At 41.6% G+C, this 19,519-nt stretch overlaps 1 protein-coding gene across 3 annotated transcripts in view; it reads left to right on the forward strand.

Annotated features, from left to right (window-relative positions):
• The first annotated feature begins 16,402 nt into the window (after positions 1-16,402).
• The window catches only part of USP47 (ubiquitin specific peptidase 47), a 52,483-nt gene continuing 49,366 nt past the window's right edge, over positions 16,403-19,519 (forward strand). The window contains exon 1 of one of the 3 annotated variants that reach the window (XM_051803810.1): positions 16,403-16,747. In XM_051803810.1, coding sequence (XP_051659770.1) covers positions 16,496-16,747 — 252 coding nt within the window. In that variant the 5' untranslated portion in view covers positions 16,403-16,495. The remainder of the gene's footprint in view (positions 16,748-19,519) is intronic. The other 2 variants (XM_051803811.1, XM_051803812.1) reach the window with 2 other exon arrangements.

Raw genomic sequence — 19,519 nt, forward strand, 5'->3', positions numbered from 1 at the left:
TAGATTGCATCACTACCCCAGCATGCACGGTGTGAGCCAAGAACATCTTTTCCTACTCCTCTGCTCCTGCAGAAGGACAAGCAGAGGAGAGGAGAATTCTACCCCCTAGGCTTCCCAAAGAAGAGTTTTTCACTGGGAAACTGTAAACCAGAAAATCTGACCCTATATAATTAGAAAATGCTTTTGTTGCTTGAATTACCAGCAAGATCTGCTCTTAGTAATTACTTGGAGGTACAATGAATCAAGAGATATTCTGCCTGCTTCTCTGTAAAACACATTGCCTTCTATTCACTACAACAGTGGCCCCAAATTTTTAATTCAATATACTTAAGGGTCTGGAGTCTCTAAACTAAGTACTTGGTTATTTATTTAATCTGAAACCACTGCCTAAAACAAACTGTTTAAGGAGAGATGAGATGATGTTGTATTTCTCCTCCATCTGCAAAGCTGTCATGGATTTGGGGGTAACAGCCTCTGAATCCTTTGATGCTTCACATCACCAGGTTAACTCCTGTAAATACGCTTCAAAATGCTTCAAAAATCTGAAAATCCTTATGGCCTAAGAAAAGAACAGGTAAGGGAGGGAGAAGGAATGATGTGACCCACATCCACAAACAAAACCTGCTCATTATATTTCCTGGTATCCAGTTGACAAATAAAGATTTTTCTTCTTTGCTGGAGTTTGAGAACTCTTAAAAAAATTGACTCAGGAGATGTATGTATTTCACTTGGAAAGCAATCTTACATTACCAGCATTGAAATGACCCTGTGAAGTCATGGGGCTTTGATTTTAATGTGTTTTACCTCTATATCTCCCCTCAGAATGTTAGTCTGCCCTCACATATTTTGCCTCTCCTACACACCTGAGTTTACTTTGCTGTCTTGAACCTATTAAAAAAATCAGATGCACTAAAACTGTTTAATACAGAGGACACATTTGCAAGGGTGAGATTTTTTATGAGGTGTAAGATTTCTGTTCCACTACACAAATTCATAGAGCTGAGCAGACCAATTAGCCTTCTGCTGTGAATTCCTTCTTTAGAAGTGGTCAGGGTCTGCAGAAGCCCTTCAAAGGAAGAGATAGTTGCAGTAAGAACTTCGTAATAGAGCCTATTAAATGAGGAGGAGCTTAAAAATAAATTCAAAGCTAATGATTTAACACATAGGATTTGTCTTTTCTGATTTTTTAGCAGATTTTCTGCTGATACAGAAGGACACACTAAAAAAAAAAAAAAAAAAATACCTCTTATGGTATAGTCCAAACCAGCAATGTCAGCTTTACTACCTTTAGATCAGTTTTATGACAGCCCAAATTGTGGCTCCTGGTACATATACACTGCTCTTCCTTCAAAATATGAAAAGAACATCTCCAAAGTCAGAAAAATGCCCAGTGGAGGACCCAGTGACGACAGTCTGGGGGTCACTGTGCCCCCACCCTGCCCCTGCAGCCCTGGGTTCCCTGCCAGCCCCACACAGCAGCCTCCTAGAAGGGTCAGGAACAGCTCTGACAACAGGGACAGCCCAAACTCTGCTCCAAACAACCCCAGAAGTTTGGGAACAAGAACTAAGAGGTCAGAATCCCTGAGCTCCTCTGAGCTGATCTGAGCTTTCTACAAGAATTCTCATGTCAGAACCATCTTTTCTTGGCAAGCAGTGAACAATCACAACTCTATTTGAAGTGCAAAGGGGCTGAAAATAAAGCTACTTCCAGGGCTAAAAAATTCTATTTTTTTTTTTCTTCAAAGCCTTTTTCTCCTTCTTCTTTTGAAGGAGTGTCAGTCATGGCTATATGTTCATGGGGGAGATCTACAAAAGTACCCACAGGCTGAGTTCAGCCAAGTATCCAATGAACCTGCAGTGAGACAACTATCACCGGTACCTACACCCACGATGAATATTCAGATTTTAACTGGATGGGTTTTATTCTAACTGGACTTCTTTACTCAAAACCTCTATCAGCAAATAAAAGATCACTTTCTGAAACCAGAGGAATTCTTACCACAAAACTGTTTAGCGAGATAATGTTTCTAACCATTTTTTAGTAACGTAATTCAGCAATTTAAAATATCCATATAACTTGAGATACAGCTCCCTGCTCAGCCAAACCCATGACTAAATATGACACATCTTGTTCCAACAGATTCACAGAGTACATAATGAGAATACTGTAGCAGCAACTTTCTATACATCTATTATCTGATGTATTATACATGTTGAAACTATTTTTAGCTGTTTATATGAGTATCATAAGGAATGCAGAATTCTAAGAAGAATCTCCGTGACAGTTTCTGAAAAGAAACTATTTCCTGAATTAACAGTTAAAGATTCTGACCTATTCAGGGTACAGTTGGTCCTCCTTTAAAAAATTACTCAGTGCCTCACCATGCAGGTATAATTTAACATATTGCAAACATCAAGTAAAGAATGACTACTTACCTAAAGTAAGGTTTTAAGAGATATTTTCCTTGATAATGTCCACAATTGTCAATGCCATACACAACAAGTATCACTGCTTAAAAGAATATTATCTGCCCAAAAAGAGATTTAAGAAAAACAACATACATTAAGGAAAATAATAAAAAGTTAGAAAAAGACAATTTTTTTTGACCACTAGGTTGCTCAAAAACATTAATTACTAGAATAAATGACCTTCACTTGAACTACTCTCCATACTTTCCTAATTGTTTATAATGATCTAGTTCAGTCCCACCAGAATTAGGTGAAAGCAGCTCAGTGTCTACATGCTGAAGTCCTTAGTGTTAAACTGAGATCTTATCCTTCTGACTGTTCACTTCAAAGTGCTACCAAATTAATTGCAAAGGCTTTATAAAAAAATAAGGCATAAATAAGGCAGCTCTTTCCATAAGGCTGGAGCATCTATCAGGCTTTTGAGGAACAGCTTAACATCTGCTTACAAAAATAGAGGAATAAACTCTCAAAGTTATTAAACTTACTACAGGAATACCTAAACATCCACATTTCAGTATGTTAATTGAAAAAAGGAAGAATTTCGACTCTGAGAATGTTACTACACAAGCAACAAAATACTATCTCTATGTAAGAACTCTATGAAAGGCAGACCAAAATTAGCAAGCAGATAAGCTGGCATAGTGGAAGGGAGCAGAAGTGCAGAAATGTAAGAATGACAGCCCATTTTCTGCATTGTGATAGTAACTTCCCCAAATTAAAAAAAAAAAATCTCTTGCCTTCTCTATTTCCTGCATGTTAGCTTCACCTTGCCTGTTTAATTAGGAATGCTTCTGCCATCAGTACTTAACCAAATCTGTTTATGCCCATCTGCTTAACAAATTCCACTTTCACTGTTGTTCAGTGAAGGAAGTCAACCCCAATCAGGCACACAAAATCTGATAGAGATCACAAAAGCAGAGCAATGAAGCTGCACTCCTCATTGATCCTTTCTCTGGATCCCTCTGATAGGAATACAACGTCTTCCCATCTCTTCCCAACCCGTGAGAAAACACGTGGCTTTCCTTTCATCGGCAACACTGAACCTGACATCTACAGAAACTGGGATCTGAAATGACTGTATTTTACACACTGAACAAAGTGCATTTAATCTCTTATCCTTCCTTGAATATTTATTTGCACTTTCAAACCCAGTAGAAGTCAGTCTAGAAAACACAAATACCTCATTATCTGAATAACGAGGTCTTCAGACAGTGAAAAGTAAAGCAGCTGGAGTATTTCACCAAGACCTAGAAAAGAGAGGGCAAAGTTAAGAGAAGAGCAGCTTTCCACTGTTCTGTTGGGAGCTATGCCTTAAAATATTTAAGAAGGTTACATCTGAAAGTTTAAAAAAGAATATACGGGTTCTTGCTAGATGAAGGAAAAGGATCGTTTTCCCTGCATATAAATGAAATACTGAATTTCAAAGTAATATAGAGCTCTGTAGAAAATATGCAAGCACAACTAAATAAGAGCCTTATTTAAATAGCTGCATTGTTTAAATCAAAATCAAGCAGGAATTCTTTTGAAGGAAAATAAACTAATTTGCCATAAAAATAAGATATTAACAAGACAAGTAAAATACTTTCATAATATTTTTATTATTTTTGGACTAGTGTTGATTTTATTTTTTTAATAGCAAGAACACACAACATTTCTTTGTCATACTTTAAACTCCTTTAAATTTGCTAGACCAAAATCCAACAAAGTTTCATTCATTTCAACTTTCTGCTCTCTTATTCCCCTTTCCCAAAACCAAAGTCAAAACACTACTAACTACACAGAAACACAGACTTGCTAGGCAGTCCTTGAAAATAAATACATTTTAAGAACAGTCTAAATATAACCTGCTCTAAGTTATTGAAGGGCTTCAATGATACCCATGATGCCCACATCATGGTACCAAGGACACTTCCTAAAATGTCATAAAAGAACAGCATAAAGGTTCTTCTATGATGCTGAACAAATCCTTCCCTCTTTAACTGACCTTTCTTTCCAGTTACAGAACATTAACATTGAAACATGGTCACTAAACTTCAGCTATTCAGCTAAGAACCTAATTAAACTATTCCCATTTTAGAAATTACAAAAAGCTATAATCTTACAACACATCCTAACTGGCTGATGTTGTAGAATGGAGGAGAGAGGCCCCTGGGCACCATTGTACAGAAGGCTCAGGGAGAATACAGACCTCAGTAAGGTAAATCAGGTATTCTTTATCTCTGCCAGAGGTGTAATAATTTCAATATAAAAGCACACTTCTTTAGAACCCACTCACTGCATTCTACTATACTGAAATAAATCAGCCTTAACAACTACCACTGAATCCATGCAAATACATTCCTTTTCGTTTGCTCAGCAATGGAACAACAAAGATGTTTCAGTCTTATTAAATTCCTGGTGGGTTTTCTTTTTTTCCCATCCTGTTTTCTGGTACTGGATTCATGTCTGATGTTCTGGAAAATTCAGCACCTTTCACTGTATAGAAACAGGATTAATTAATCAGTATCTGAGCACAGTTTACATCTCATTAAATATCTGTGACATGGTGAAATCACGATTTTCCCTTTCCTGTGAAAATACTACACCTGCAGGAAGATGTTTAGTGGACTCAAATGTTTACATATGCTTAGAAAATATGTGAAAATGTCACCAGTACCTTCTAGTGAGGAAAGCACTCGTTATCACTTGTTTTAGTTCTGCAAGGCAATCTGAGGTCTAGTCACTGAGTCAGTCTGCAGACACTTCCCTACTTAAAGCAGAGGTGGCTAAGGCTGAAGAGCTGAGAAAAGTCTCTGTTTGCATTGCACACTCTCATGTTGAGGATTTTCTCTTCCCCATCTCACTGTCACGCCGCAACGAGAAACCCGAAATCTCTTCACCACAGGTTTCTCTGCTCCAAGACCCCTGAGAAAACTGTAAAATACCTCTCCAGCACAGGGGAAGAGAGGTGGGAGGTGGGGAAACAGCTTCAACTTCTATGTTTGTCTGTTAAAGTTTTGTTTACTGAGCATTACTGGCAAAAACAACTTCTGGATTTAAAAAGTTCTTGTCTATGATCAAAACTACCGAAAACCGAAGCAACGTGCAAACTTGTGTGACAAGCTCCCTTATCCCATAGGCTTCCTCTGCTGAATGCAAGGCCTGAGCTTTAGGTTTTCATTCCCAGTCCTGCTGGCCTGGGTGACAAAAGAGACACTGTGCTGCTGTACAGCTGTTTATTCCAGCAGCACTGGCGACTGGTAAACAAGGAACAGAGACGTCCTTATGCCATTTCCTGCTCTCCTCAAACCTCGCCCCAATTCCACCACCAAAACAGCTCCCAGCAGAGTCCCAGACCTCCTGTTTGCAAGGTGTCTCACACCTACAGCTGCCTCTGGGATTCGCTACGTTACGTTCAGTTTTCTCAGCAACAAGGCTTTTGTGACAAAGAAAGGAGGCAGAGATGGGTTTGTGCACTTGATATTAAAGTTTTAGCGTTTTTATAATAGTATTATCAATGTCTACTGCAGTATCAGGAAGTAGCTTTACTGCTTTTGCCTTCTGTCCTATAAAGGCACATGGGGAAATGTTTTGGTTCTTCCCACAATGTTGCTGGATACAGAAATAAAACAAAAAAACCCAGCTGGACAGTATCACGCTTATTATTTATGATGTTTATTCCTTTTATGATCAGCATCATGGCTATCCATGCATCCCCCCATGCACATGGAGTCTCTTTCATTTTGTAGAGATTAGATTTAATTTTCTCTACTTTTCCCTTTGTCTCCCATTATTTTCCAGACCTTTTGGATTTACCTTTCACTTTGTTACGTCCTTTTCTGGGCAGTTCTTTAACATCATGCCAACCTTCAAATTTACATAAATTAAGCAAGTTTATTTCCTTCTTTCAGGTTTAATTTGAAGAGCTGAGGAAAAGAGAGAAGTCTTGAAATTAATGTGAAAAAAATCCAGTATATATAGTAACATGCAAAATTTGAAATGTCATGAATTGCATCGTGCATGGTAAAGTCTAATGTTCCCATGCACTCATGTCATGCTGTTCCCACACTTGAAATTTCCATGTTCTTTTCACGTGCTTTCTGATGACATAACCATCCCTAAGCACAAGGAAACATTGCTAATACACTGTTAGAGCACACTATTAAAATAAAAATAGTCTCTCTGCAGACCCAAAGAGATGTTAAGCTGCTCACATCAACCCTCTTAGCACAGTGATAGAAGATGGTGCTCTCAAGAAAATGTCATTTAAAAAAACCCAGCAACTTAAGGTTAAGACATACTAAAAATCCAAAGAAGAAAGGACATAGAGCTGCAGTTAACAATTCACAAAAGGATTCTAACATCTAACTACTTCTAATGTACAGACACATCCAGGTTACAGTAGAAGAGATTGCCTGTGCTACTCTCAGGTTTGAAAACCAGAAATTTCCTTCTCTGCATTCCAAATACCTGCACTTATCAATACTCTATCTCAAGATTGGCATATTTGATACAAAACTCTAAGTTCTGCTATTTCAGCTGTGACAGACTATGTTTGCTAAGTAGAAATAGGTAATGCTAATAAGTAAAGCTACTTCTCTCTTAAAAATGTAAGAAAATGCAAAATAGCTAATGAAATGTAAGTGGATAGTTCAAAATCATAAATCCCAGCTACCTCCAAGATTCAAGGCTGCAGCAACACTCAGATACCCTGAACATCTCATGTATTTAAACATTAAGTTACAGAATTCTGAAATGTACTGAAGCAAATAGTCATGAGAACAGGACCAAACATAACTATGTATTCAAAATCAAACTTCTCATACCTCCAGACTTTTTATAGAGATGAAGTGAGCACTGAGAAGGAAGTGCCTTGCTTTTTTACTTCGTATCTGGCTCTTTAGTCCTGCCTGTGAATGTCCCCCAGGTATTACGGTTTTAACATGATTTCTTCATACTGTATATTAGTACCAAACTAACTCTGTAGCTGAAACAACATCTTACCTAATTACTGTTTTACAACACAACATTGCCCAGAAAAAAGTCATTAAGCAATCCAAGTGCACCGAGTGGCATCATTCTCAGCCACATGATGGATTTTAAATAGCCAGCGCAGCACTAGTAGCCAGTAATTACTCTGAAATTTCCACAAATAATCACTTCCATTGGAGCTTTTAAAAAAATTGCATGTCCACTTTAATTCTTACTACATTCATTTTTTCCCCTTCCTCAACTAAAAAGAAAAAAAACACAGCTAGTTACTTCATCCTAAGGTAAAGCTATGGTTTAAGTAGCCAAAGGGCCAGAATCAAACTAGCAGTGAGGCTCTGAGAATTGTTTCTTATACCATGGATTTATTTCCAAAAATTAAATCACAAAAACATCTTCAAAACACCTTTTCATGAACGTAATTTTTATTAATTTTACATAGGAATTCTTGGTTTCGTTACCTGTTTACTAAAAGCTGCCCTTTCAATTTTCAGAAGAGGTGCTATAAAATTGCTCTTTCTTCTGAGGAACACACAAAAGGATCCCCCTAAAGATCCTGTTAAATCTAGTTTGGTTGTACAGAAATATGGCAATCAAAGAGGATAATAGTTCTTGTACATGACTGCAGGCAATAACTCCCATCCCCAAGGCTGCCAAGAACATGACTGGTATTATGAGGCAGTTAAAGCTTCATTAACCTCTTCATGCCTGAAACACATACATCACATTAGTGCTATCCTGAATAAATTCAAAGACATGAAAATAAATTACATGGGAATACAAAAAGCAGATTAACAAAAGACAGGGCACTATAATTTCAGCCTGTGTCTGAAGGGGTAGCCATAAGGGAGAACAGACTAAAGAATGGTCACTGTATTAGCAAAAAAAATTGCATTTAGAAGAGTATGTTATAGTCAGGCTTTTATTTTTCCTCAAATTCAGAGGTCAGAACAGATAAAAAAATCTAAAAGACAAATATGACCGAGTTGATGATCTTCATTTATAACTCCTTGGGCAGTATTGACAATAACCCCCTGATGATCTGAGCCTTTCACTTTCCCCATTTCAGAAACCCTCCTAGAGTTAAAAAAAGAAATCTACCATATTACCCAGATCTGGGATGCAGAGCAGGATGGGGGGTTTATTGTATATGCAAGTTTTATTGTATGTGGAAGCAAACCTAGAATATCAAAAAAAGTTTCTGGATATTTTTGGCTGACTCTACAGCATTCCCATCAGCAAGTCTGGAATTTGGTTTCCAGTAAGTACTTCCATTGCTGGTGCCATCAAAAGCACAGCTCTATATGCCTGTTAGTATTTAAAATTGTTTTCGGCTGCTTAATGTAAATCTTTTGTTACCATAAGGAACACAAGCCCAGCATATATGCAAAGGCACAGGGCATGAAAGGCACACATTTCCAGCACAAGGAAGGGCACAGATTAAATCTATATGTAAAACACTGTGGTGGATATTGCAGTACCCAGCCTATCATTACATCTATGAGCTTGGCAGTGAGACCCTTCTGATTCACACACCCCTGCATTCCATGGATGCACCCCACATTACTAACCAGCCAAACAAAAAACCCCAATGAGCCCTTCTTTAACACCAGCATGTAAAAGAACCCTCTGCTGAAGAGTTAAAGCATCATGAAAGGGTTTGGATTCAGTTGAAATGATCTTGAATTCATCTCTACCTATGTGGACACCTCTGGTAGACCTGCTTACATCTAACAGGCCCAATTCACAAGCCTGGTTTAAATCACAGGTGAGAGGCAAATGGGTACTCATCTAACTTATAACAGCTGGTACAACTCATTGCAAAAAAGCAACAGTATAAAAAGAAATTTACTTCCCACACTTGACAGCAAATAGAAGATTCAAATTAGCACAAATGTCTTCAGCCAAGCCTTCCAGTAAAAATACTGAGGAAACACAACAGCTCTCCAGACACATTTATTCACAAAGGCAATGACGACAAGCAAGGACAGCAGTTACAATTTTTTTTTATTATTTTTCCCATATTAATTCAGTTCAATCAACAGATAAGTTCCAAACATTTAAAAGAAAAAATCCACTAAAAAAATTAAAATTGAGATATACGTGTGACCAAAATTACTGATTTTAGAAACTACATTCTTTCTTAAGACTCTCACCACCAGTGCTTTGCCTTCCTCTTTCACCCAGGAGAGACTCCCAGTCCTACAGGACTACTTTATCTGTGGAGACCCCACACACTGACAACTACTTACAGTCAGGTCTGAATACAAACCACAACAGTCAGAAACCAGCAGCATTTCCTTAAATATGACCCAAGCAAGACAGGAGACAACTTGCTGGGAGATTTCAAAGGGCATTTTACCAACGTCAGGATACTCTGTACACAAGTCCCTGCCCTGCCTGACTCACGCTGTGTCCACACTGCCATTCCCTGCATTTGTCCTGTGACAGCATTCCCGCTGCCAGAGCTCCAGTGCTGGCAGCTGCTCCAGACCGGCAGCTGACATTTTAAATGCTATGTAAGACCTCTGGCAGCTCCCTTTGCTGCTGCCAAAGGTAAAGCTGCATTAATTAATGTAAGAAAGAGCTCAGCAAGCCCCACAGCAGAGTAGCCCTTAAAGCCTGGGAAGGCTGTATATGATCAGGAGACAGCCTGTTGCAAAAGGAGGACAAGGTTGAGCTCGGAGAGCTACGGGGCCACAGCAGGTTTTAGACCAAGCCTCCCACCAGCTCTGCACAAACAGCCTAAAAGCTGCTTTAGAAAGGTCTCACCAGAGGCCACCCTGAGCCCCTACCAATGTGGGGGCACAGACCAGGAGCAGGGAGCTGCAGCACTGCAGACACGTGGCTCTCCTGGGATTGACGGGAGAGAGCCCTGGCACGAAAAATGACTGCAGATGAAGAGAAACTCCCGTTCCCCTCAGCGACCCTAAACCAGTTATAAAATAACCAGGTCTGCCCCAATACTCCTCAAAATACAGAGTTCCTCCCATCGTCAGTGGAAGAAATTTATTAGTGCAAGCACAGAGCAAAGCAGAGAGAGTGGTGTCAGGCACTGTCAGTGAGCTCCATTCATGGAGGAACGGGAAGATGGGTGACAGCCCCCTCCTGCTCTCCACCCCTGCCCAGTAGAGAAGGCTGGCAGGTCTCCACTGCTGGGCAGTGCAGAGGCCAAGGGCAGACCACACCATGGGGCAGCCCAGGGCACAGATCCTGCTGCAGGTACTGCCCTGGTACTCCACACCATGAGTCTTGAGACATTGAAAAAATGCCAACTGCTGCCCTTTCTTCCCTCCCCTCAGGGAGGAGATGGGGTGGGGTCCAGGCAGCTGTGAGCTACCTCTTTACGCTGATAATCATGACACCTTACAAAGAAAAGGTAAAGAAAACATATTTCATCCAGGGGAAGGCCACCTAGGAACTTAAATCTGGGAGGATGGAATGTTCTCTATGTGCTAGGGCATGCTGAGGATGGGAAACCACTTCCTGCTTGCCCAAAGAGCTGTAAGCAGTATAATTAGCACATGCTTGTAATATTAAACGTCACCAGATTTAATCTGAAGGGTCACTGGGAACCCCTCACGCAAACCTGAACTATTTAACTCCCCAGGACCCAAGGGCAGCTATAAATACCTCGACTGTCCATGCCGAGAGCTCCTGAATACTGAGAGCACATTGAATTTAAGCCACTCTGTTACTTTTGCACATTACATAGTCTTATTTAGTGCTGCCTTTGCACTCCTAGGGCCACCCTCCAACAGCAATTCCTCATGTGCAGTAAGTGTTAATTCAACGTTTTGAAATCCACTGGCTATGTGACTGTGAGCTTTTTTTGAACCTCTAAAGTAACTGAACCATGTTGGTGACTGACATTGCCACACCACGGTTGCACTGAAGGCAACACTCCTTTCTTCCTGCTTTCCCATAGGAAAGCCTTTGCTGTGTTGCTGTGCACAGAGATTCCTTCCCCCCACCGCCCCCCAGACTTGGAGGAGGGGGTTAGATAACACCCAAGCCCATATTCCAGGAAGGATGCCTGCACTCCACCAGTCTGCACGTTTCCAAGCTGCTGCACACATTTTGGATGGACCAGTCACAGTCTGGCCACGAGGCTAAGCCAGCAAACTCCACGTGAGATCTGCTTGGATGCCACAAACGCTACGTGATACCAGCCCACATCTGCTTCCAAACTCTCAGCACACAAAGTGGAAGTTGGCCTGCTGCTGCATGTTTCACTCCCAGCTACACCAGGAAGGTTTTTGACAAGTGCATCAAGAGGTCAAACACCCTGGAACTGTGCTTTGTTTAGGCTGCTAATGCCAGAAACTGCTCTGTAGTTATAAGTACACAATGCTGAAAATTGTAAGTCAAGCTGGTAAAAGAATTCAGTGCTAATAAAGGAATCCATGGTCCTGCAAAACTCTCTGCAGTATTTTTATTTCTCTTTACAACTAATTTCAGCTCCAAACTCTTTTGGGAATTCACACATAAGATTAATGCTATCATGGAAAAGAAAATTAGCTTCCTAAGCTAATATCTGAACACTCAGTATCTTGAAACCAAAGTAATAAGACAATCTTTAACAAAAACATTAATGAAGCTTGGCTGCCGATTTACAATTAATTGAAATAATCCCCTACTGGTTTCTGTGAAAAAGATCTTGGCATGAAATACCATGTCAGAGGAGAGAAAAGCACTTCTATGTTCATAAAGATTATGGCAGAAAACACTGCTTAGGAACAGCAGAACACAATGTTTAGCACTGAACATAAAGGAGTTTTTTCCTTATTCTCATGAAGTTTAACTTCAGAGGGCTGCTTACTTATCTACTACACCTACAAGACCTGCTACAACGGTCCTTCTAAAGCAAAAGCATACCTTTTCCATAGTAAATCTTCCTCTTAACATTTTAATTTCCCACAGCATTCTCAACTCTTAGAAATGGATTTTTTTATTTCCTAAAATTCTGCATACACTTCTTCAGACGTGGAAGTCTATAATCCCTGGGGAGTTTTAAGGTACAGATCATAGAAAAATCATTTAATAATTCCTTATCTTTAAATTAATACCTTGATTCCTTGAGTGCTTAACACATTCAAGAAACAATCTAAAATGTCAAAATATAAAAGCCTCCTAACAGGTACAGAATAATTGAAAATAATCAGTGTTCTTTTTTTAAGTATCTTAATTTGCTCTTTAGCCTTTTACTGGTCTGTCTCATACTCAGGGAGCTACGATCAAAGAAATTAATACCTAGTAAAAAGTACATTTAAAGATGCAGAACTATATCATTTTCTCTTCTTTACCTTTTACTAATTCTATTTGTTCTGCCTAATAATTCTCCATTCCTTTTCCCTCCATCCACATAAGGGCCAAATTTACTGATTTTTTTTCCCCCTTTTCCTTATTGAAAGGACTGGATGTGCAGTTGGTTGCAGATTTTCAGAGAAATGCTTCAAAATTTGCTGTGGAACTGGGGAAAAGTTACTTGCTCAAACAGCAAAGTAACCAGCAGTAAATGCTGTGAGTGCAATGAACTGCTGGACTGTGCTATCCTGAACTTTCACACATCTCTGTTTCTGTCAGTAGATGTGGACTTGCCAAAGATTGAAAAGGGGAGAGGCCTTGAGCTGGTTTTTCTTAAAGTGCTGACAGTGCACACCAGCTCTAAAAGAACCCTGCATCAGCACTGGCTACATTTCTACTGCTGGCAAACACAGAAGTGCTTTGCCATTTTGATAATTTGTCAACAGCTTGCTAAGGGCTGCAAACTTCAACTTTGGGAGTTTTTATTGAGGGTTCTGTTTTGTTTGGTTTGGCTGCTTTTTGGTGGGTTTGGTTGGTTGGTTGTTTTTGACAGAACAACACAGAAAAAACCAAGAACTGCAGTGTTGGCTCTGCCTCTGAGACAGGACGTGGATCTCCCACCAAGAGCCTACTTGAAAAATCAAAACCGAGTGTTTCAGAGAGGCCATCCCAAATGAATGGTATTAGTCTACACAATCCTCTTTATAAAGGCTTTCCATTTCAAACAGGTGGGATAATAACTTGGGAAAGACATCAGCCTGCAGCACCTAAACTGCGTATATGAAAGAACTAGATGACAGCACTCCATTTAGTTTTTAAAACGTTTTTCAAATTTTTTTCTTTAGTTATCAAACCTGGGATATGGACACTGGGACAGGATTCAGTGATTATTTTTTTTTTTTTACAGAGAAGGCAAAATGATTAAAGGATAAACTTTAAAAAGGCTGCAGAGGAGGGGAGGTATCCCATTCCCACAGACTAATTTACAAGTTCATCAACTTTTATAATGGAGGCCTGCTATTTACTTTAGCACACCAACATTGTATAACTACATTTCCATTAATCTGATGCATACATTAGTGTGACAAGTGCTGCATTGGCTGAAAACTGACACACTTCAGCACTTGTGACTCTCATCAATGCATCTCTGAGCAAGAGTTTGTCAGTCAAAAGCCCAAAAATTCTACCTGTGCCTGCAAATCCAGCATCAAGTTTAGTCTGAGATATCGATTCTTCTTCACACTGACAAGTTAAACCTCTAGTATATTAAATCAGTCTTTACATAAGGCTAAGATTCCCTTCATGAAATTCAAATGCTGAATACTCCTCTTTAAGAAGTCTCACTTAAAGAGATTAAATACTGTAGCATCCTCAAATTACAAAAGCCCTCAGAGATTTAATTATTAACTAGAGATTATTACTCCATTAAGGATGTTCCATGCACACATGCTACACTGGATGTTTGCACAGTTTTAAAGGTTGGCAGGAAGATCTAAAAGAGTATTTCTTTAAAAAACAAACTCCTGATTCTTATCTAGTAGGCACATATTTGTGGTAGCTACCTCTTTATCCTAATAGAACAATATATTTCAATTAAGTCATTGAGTCCTGCAGCTTTTTCTTTTGTTAAGCTCAAATGACAGCAAAAAAAAATCCCCAAAACCAAAACCATAAGAACATAACAGTTCAGAGAGTCAAAAGAACTTTCTAAAGTAACAATTCTGAAAGCTTCTTATCCTTACATTCTGAATTCCTTATAAAACTGAGGAAGAATCCCCCAATTTTGAGAGGTTTTGGGAAGTGTGCCCCCAAACTGGGAGGAGGGGGAGAAGTAACACCAGGCCAGTCAGTCACATAACAAAGTTGGAGGCTCCCAAACAGTGCTCTGATGATTGTATCAGCTTGGCTCTGTTCTGGCTCTTCAGCTCAAGGACTTGCACACTGACCTCATGGAGTTTTAGACACCACTGGACAATAGGAAATCACATGTCAGCTCTGCTCCTTCAAACTATCTACAATTGATGATATAATTTTTCATTTCTTCTGCAATTACACCTTTTCTCACACCAAGATACTTATAGAAGTCCCCCTCAAAAGAAACCCCAAACAAAAACAAAAAAATCACCCCCCCAACTAAATCCCCAAAATTTTAACCAGATGACACAGCTGATAAGCATTAATAAAACATCTCTTTGGGAAAAGTCATGGGTTTATTAATTACATAACCTTTTTCCTATTAAAAAAACAAATTATTTTTTTTCCTTTTGTAGAGGGGTAGCTCTGTGCAACCCCTTGCTTAACATAAAGTAACATTAACAAGGGACTCCCATGTTCCTGCCTTGATGCTTAATTGCATCATATTAGAGCTCAAGGGTCTAAGGCTTTCAGGTGCAACATATTTTAAAGCTAGAGGACAAGAACTCTTGTCTTAAAGAACCTCCTAACCTTTACTGTATAAATAACTTGAGCCCGTTAAGTTATAGAATGAAAACCAGGTTAGAAATATCCCTAAAAACTGCTCTAAGTTTTTCAATGAGAAGATTTCTCTGCTTAGTTCAAGGAGCAGAAATAAATAAATAAAACAGCAACAAAAAAGCCAGAAACATAGCATTTACCACAGCATACTTGAAAGATAAAAATAAAACCACTGATATTATTCACAGAAATGACCACTTGGAAGCCTTTTTCTTTTTTAAGTGCTAAAATACTATACTGATACAAATACTAATAACATAACCTGTCTCCAAAGGGTTCCACGTATCTCTGAGAAAGCAGGGTGATGGACAGGGACCTGAGAAGTTACATACTTTGAATGTGACAAGGGAGAAGAGATAGCTTAATTTTATTAAATCTTCACAACACCAATAACCTCCAGTACAGTGGGTTTCAAAAATTACCCCAAAACACGAAGTTTCTTTGACATAAAACCAAAAACTACCCTCAGTACTGCATTTTTCCACAAGAGGACACCAAAATAATAAGAAAAATAAGTTGTACAGAAACGTAAAACTACCATATACCATTCTTCTTCGTCAGCCAAGTAGAATACTTTTCACTTACTATTTTGCAGCGAAGTAGGCAATAATTACTTTTCTACTAACGCGCATTTTAGTCATTCTAGTGATTCTTACTTGGCTTTTAGCGTGTCTCAGGCGGCACGAAAAACAGATATACTGAAGCTTGTCACAGACAAAAATCTACCCTTTCGAGCCCCGTGCCGCACCCGGGGCAGCGACATGGGCGCGCTCCCGCCCCGTTCGCCTCCTGCTACTCCATTTTCACGGAATCACAGGATCCATTGGGGCTGGAAAAGACCTCTGGACACCACCGTGTCACCCAGACCAAGCGCCACGTCCAAGTCTTTCCTCCAACACCTCCAGGGAGGGTGACAGCCGCACCTCCCCAGGCAGCCCGTTCCGCTCGTTCACCCCCCACGCCCCCGCGCCGCGATAACGTGAGGGGGAGCGGCGGCGGCGGCGGCCGAGCGCCATCGCCGGCCCCGGGGCACGGGGCGGCTCTGCCCGCGGGGGCTCCGCGGGGGCTCCGCGCCGCGGCTTCTGCGCCGCCCCTCGTGCTCAGTCAACAACCGCGCGGGCCGGCCGGGCGCGCCCAGCGCTGGGCGAGGCTCTGGGCGAGGCAGCGGAGCCGGAACCGGGACCAGCCACGGCCACGGCCGAGCCGAAGGCGCCGAGGCCGGCGGGCCCGGGGCGGGACAGCTCTCGCGAGAGCCGCGCCGGCGGCCATTTTGGCCATGGATTGGCGGCGGGGCGGGGCCGCGGCGCTGCCCGCGGGAGCGGAGGAGGAGGAGGAGGAGGAGGAAGAAGAGGAAGAGGAGGAGGAAGAAGAAGAAGAAGAGGAGGAGAAGGAGGAGGAGGATGAGCCGCGGGCGTCCCCCCGCCTCCCGCTGCTGCTGACGACGGCGCTCGGCTCAGCCTGCTGCGGGCTTCGCGCCGCGCCAGCGGCCATGGTGCCGAGCGAGGAGAACCAGCTCGTCCCCAAGGAGGTGAGGCGGCCGGGCGGCGGCGGCGGTCCCTGCGGCGGGAGGGAGGGAGGGAGGCAGGCAGGCCCGGGGCGCCGGCGCCGGCCGCGGAGGGGGCGGAGGGGGCCTGGACCGGCCCCGCCGTGCTCGTACGCGGCCCGTCTTTGTGCGGAGAGCGGGGGGAAGGGGCTGGCGAGGGGAGAGGAGGAGGAGGCCGGGGCCGAGCGCAGGGCCCGGGCGGCCCGAGGGCTGCACCTGTCCGTGCCCGGCATGCGGGCCCGGCCTGCGCGGCGGGGCCGGGCCGTGTCACGGGGCCGGGGGCAGCGCGGCCCCTCCCGCCGGGCGGGCAGGGCCCTGCGCTGAGGGCAGAGCTGCGAGCGGGCCCGGCGGGCTCGGCCCAGGGGAAGGGGCCGGCGATGCCGAGAGGCCACCACCGAAGTGCGGGGCCGCCCCGACCCTCCCCGGGGCCCCCGCGGTGGGTGCCGCGGGGAGCGGGCCGAGCAGCGGGTTGTCTCCTTTATTCCGAGCCCCTCGCCTCCCCTCTGCTGCGGGGGAAAGGGGGAAGGCTTGTTTTTGGCCACGGGGTAAAGATAAGAGGCTGAGTGAAAGAGGAAGGCGAAGGCTCTGTCCCGCAGCGATAGGAGAATGACACGTGTCAAGCAGAGCGATTCTGTGCAGGGGAAAGAGTGCGGGTGATGGCGCGGAATGTTTGGAAACAGCTGCTCCTGCGGTGGTATCAGCAGAAACTTTGTTTCCCGAGCAGGTAGCCTTACGCGTTCAGCCAACTTCTCTGACAGTTTTGCTATTCCTGGTAAATTACTCAAACCCTTCCTGTTGTTTTTTTGTCAAATGTCAGCGTTTACGTTTACCTGTTCCATGGTGTGTTCTTGAGGGAGGCTTTGTCAGGCAAGGACTTCGATTTTGTGGAGTTTAGCAAAACGAGGTGCTGGTCCTTAAGTGATATCCTTGAGCAGATCTATGAAACAAATAACAATACAGAATTTTAGAAACAGTTTTTATGTCTGTGCAATTGTACAGGTGTGTATGTAGGACAGAGGTAACTTCACCTCTTGTTTTCTTTCTTAAAATACTGAGGTTTAAAGGACTACGTTTAGTCTTTATACAGGAAACAAAAATCTCCAGAACCTTCAAATAAGGGATGGAATGTAGTAGCTAGTATACTTAAATATTAGCTTTTAAACAAAATCTCCAAAAATGTAAATCCAGGTATAGAAGATATAGTAACTTCTATACTCAAATATTTCATTTTAAAAACAAACATAGAGACAAAGGAGAATGGCAGGAGAAACATTGTGACAGTAGCTGTAGTTAATAGTAACAGACAAGGTATTTAACAGAAGCAGCTAGTTGAGGCTGTTTCTGTAGTTCTGTGTATTAATAGTATCCCCCTTGGCTTTAGGGTTGTATTCGGAATATATGCATGAATCAGATGTGTATTTTTAACTGACTCATTGGACAAGGATTTTGAATGCACTTTTATCTGTAGGGAGGGAAGTGTGAGTAAAGAGAGATGAATATATGTGATTATAGATGTGGATATCTTGAACAAACAGTGTGAAATCTATAAACTTTGTGCATCGATAATACTGGAGTGAGTCGCTTTTTCTCAGCAAGTTTTCTCAAGTTCTTTATTGTGTCCCTGTGCATTTTTTAAGTAAACTAAACTGAACAGAATATTAATAAAATCAAATTGAGGAAGAAAACAGATGAACTACTTGTGTGAAGTCCATCTGGTTTTTTATATACATGTATATACACACATGTTGTAATAGAAGTTTGTCTTGAACTTTTTCAATGTTTTTCAGTATATCCTCATTTTTATTTTAGTGATATGAAGTTTAACAAATGTTATGCCATAACATTCACATTAAGTCCTTCTGAGAGTCATTAATAGTCTCACTGCAGAGAACGCTGTGAGTTATGGGTAAACAGAATTCTCCAGGTCTCAACAGCCTTCTAAATATTCCTATTGTGCCATTAACAGCAGCTGGAGGCAAAGCAGATCGTTTGGAGTTTCAGTTCTGCTCTTTAGGGATGGAGAAAGGATTATAGTTCACGATTTTTGTCCTTTCCCAGCAGGCTGAGTGGTATCACTTGTATCGCTGCCTTGTGCCGTTTCAAAGATTAAGCTGGGCTGTGAACCAGTGGCTGGTAAAGATGAGGACACAGCCATCTTTTTCTTTACATTCCAGGGGAAAAGAGCAAGAAGAAATGTAATGTTGTGTGCTTTAGGCCGATTTAGGGAATGACTAATCATCTAAAGGAGTGAATGGGAAAAGGATTTTGGTTCATGTGTGCTGGTGATGCCTTGGTAGATAAGTAGCAGGAGGTGTCTTTAGCATTACCAGCCTCTGTGTGTTGGAATGGAAAGATAAGTATTAGGTTGATTTTAAGTCTTCAGTTTATGTTTGTATTCATATTTTTGCTTATGTTAACAGGAGCTCAGCTTGCTGGTTTTGAGGTCTATTGTATGGACTTTTTCATTAGCTTTTGTAAGGAGTAATAGCATGTTTTCATGGATCCAAAGTGCTAGTAGTTTCACTACTGCACTTAGAATATCTTTTATTAGTCTCCTATGAAAACCTTTCTTTTGGACATTGCATAGCTTCAGCTGCATCTCTGAAGTCAAGGTAGTCAGGGTCTTGTTATTTTCTCTTGCTCATAACTTTGGCATAAAGTTCTTTTTCCTTGGGAACAGATGGATTAAAGCAGTTTCTAATAAGGCAGTGTTGGGATTTCTTTTTATATTAAGATTTTTGCCCAGGCTATGCAGGC

The sequence above is a fragment of the Manacus candei genome, unplaced genomic scaffold, assembly GCF_025592945.1.
Source record: "Manacus candei isolate 608988 ecotype Guabito, Panama unplaced genomic scaffold, ASM2559294v1 h1tg000060l, whole genome shotgun sequence".
NCBI lineage: Eukaryota > Metazoa > Chordata > Aves > Passeriformes > Pipridae > Manacus > Manacus candei.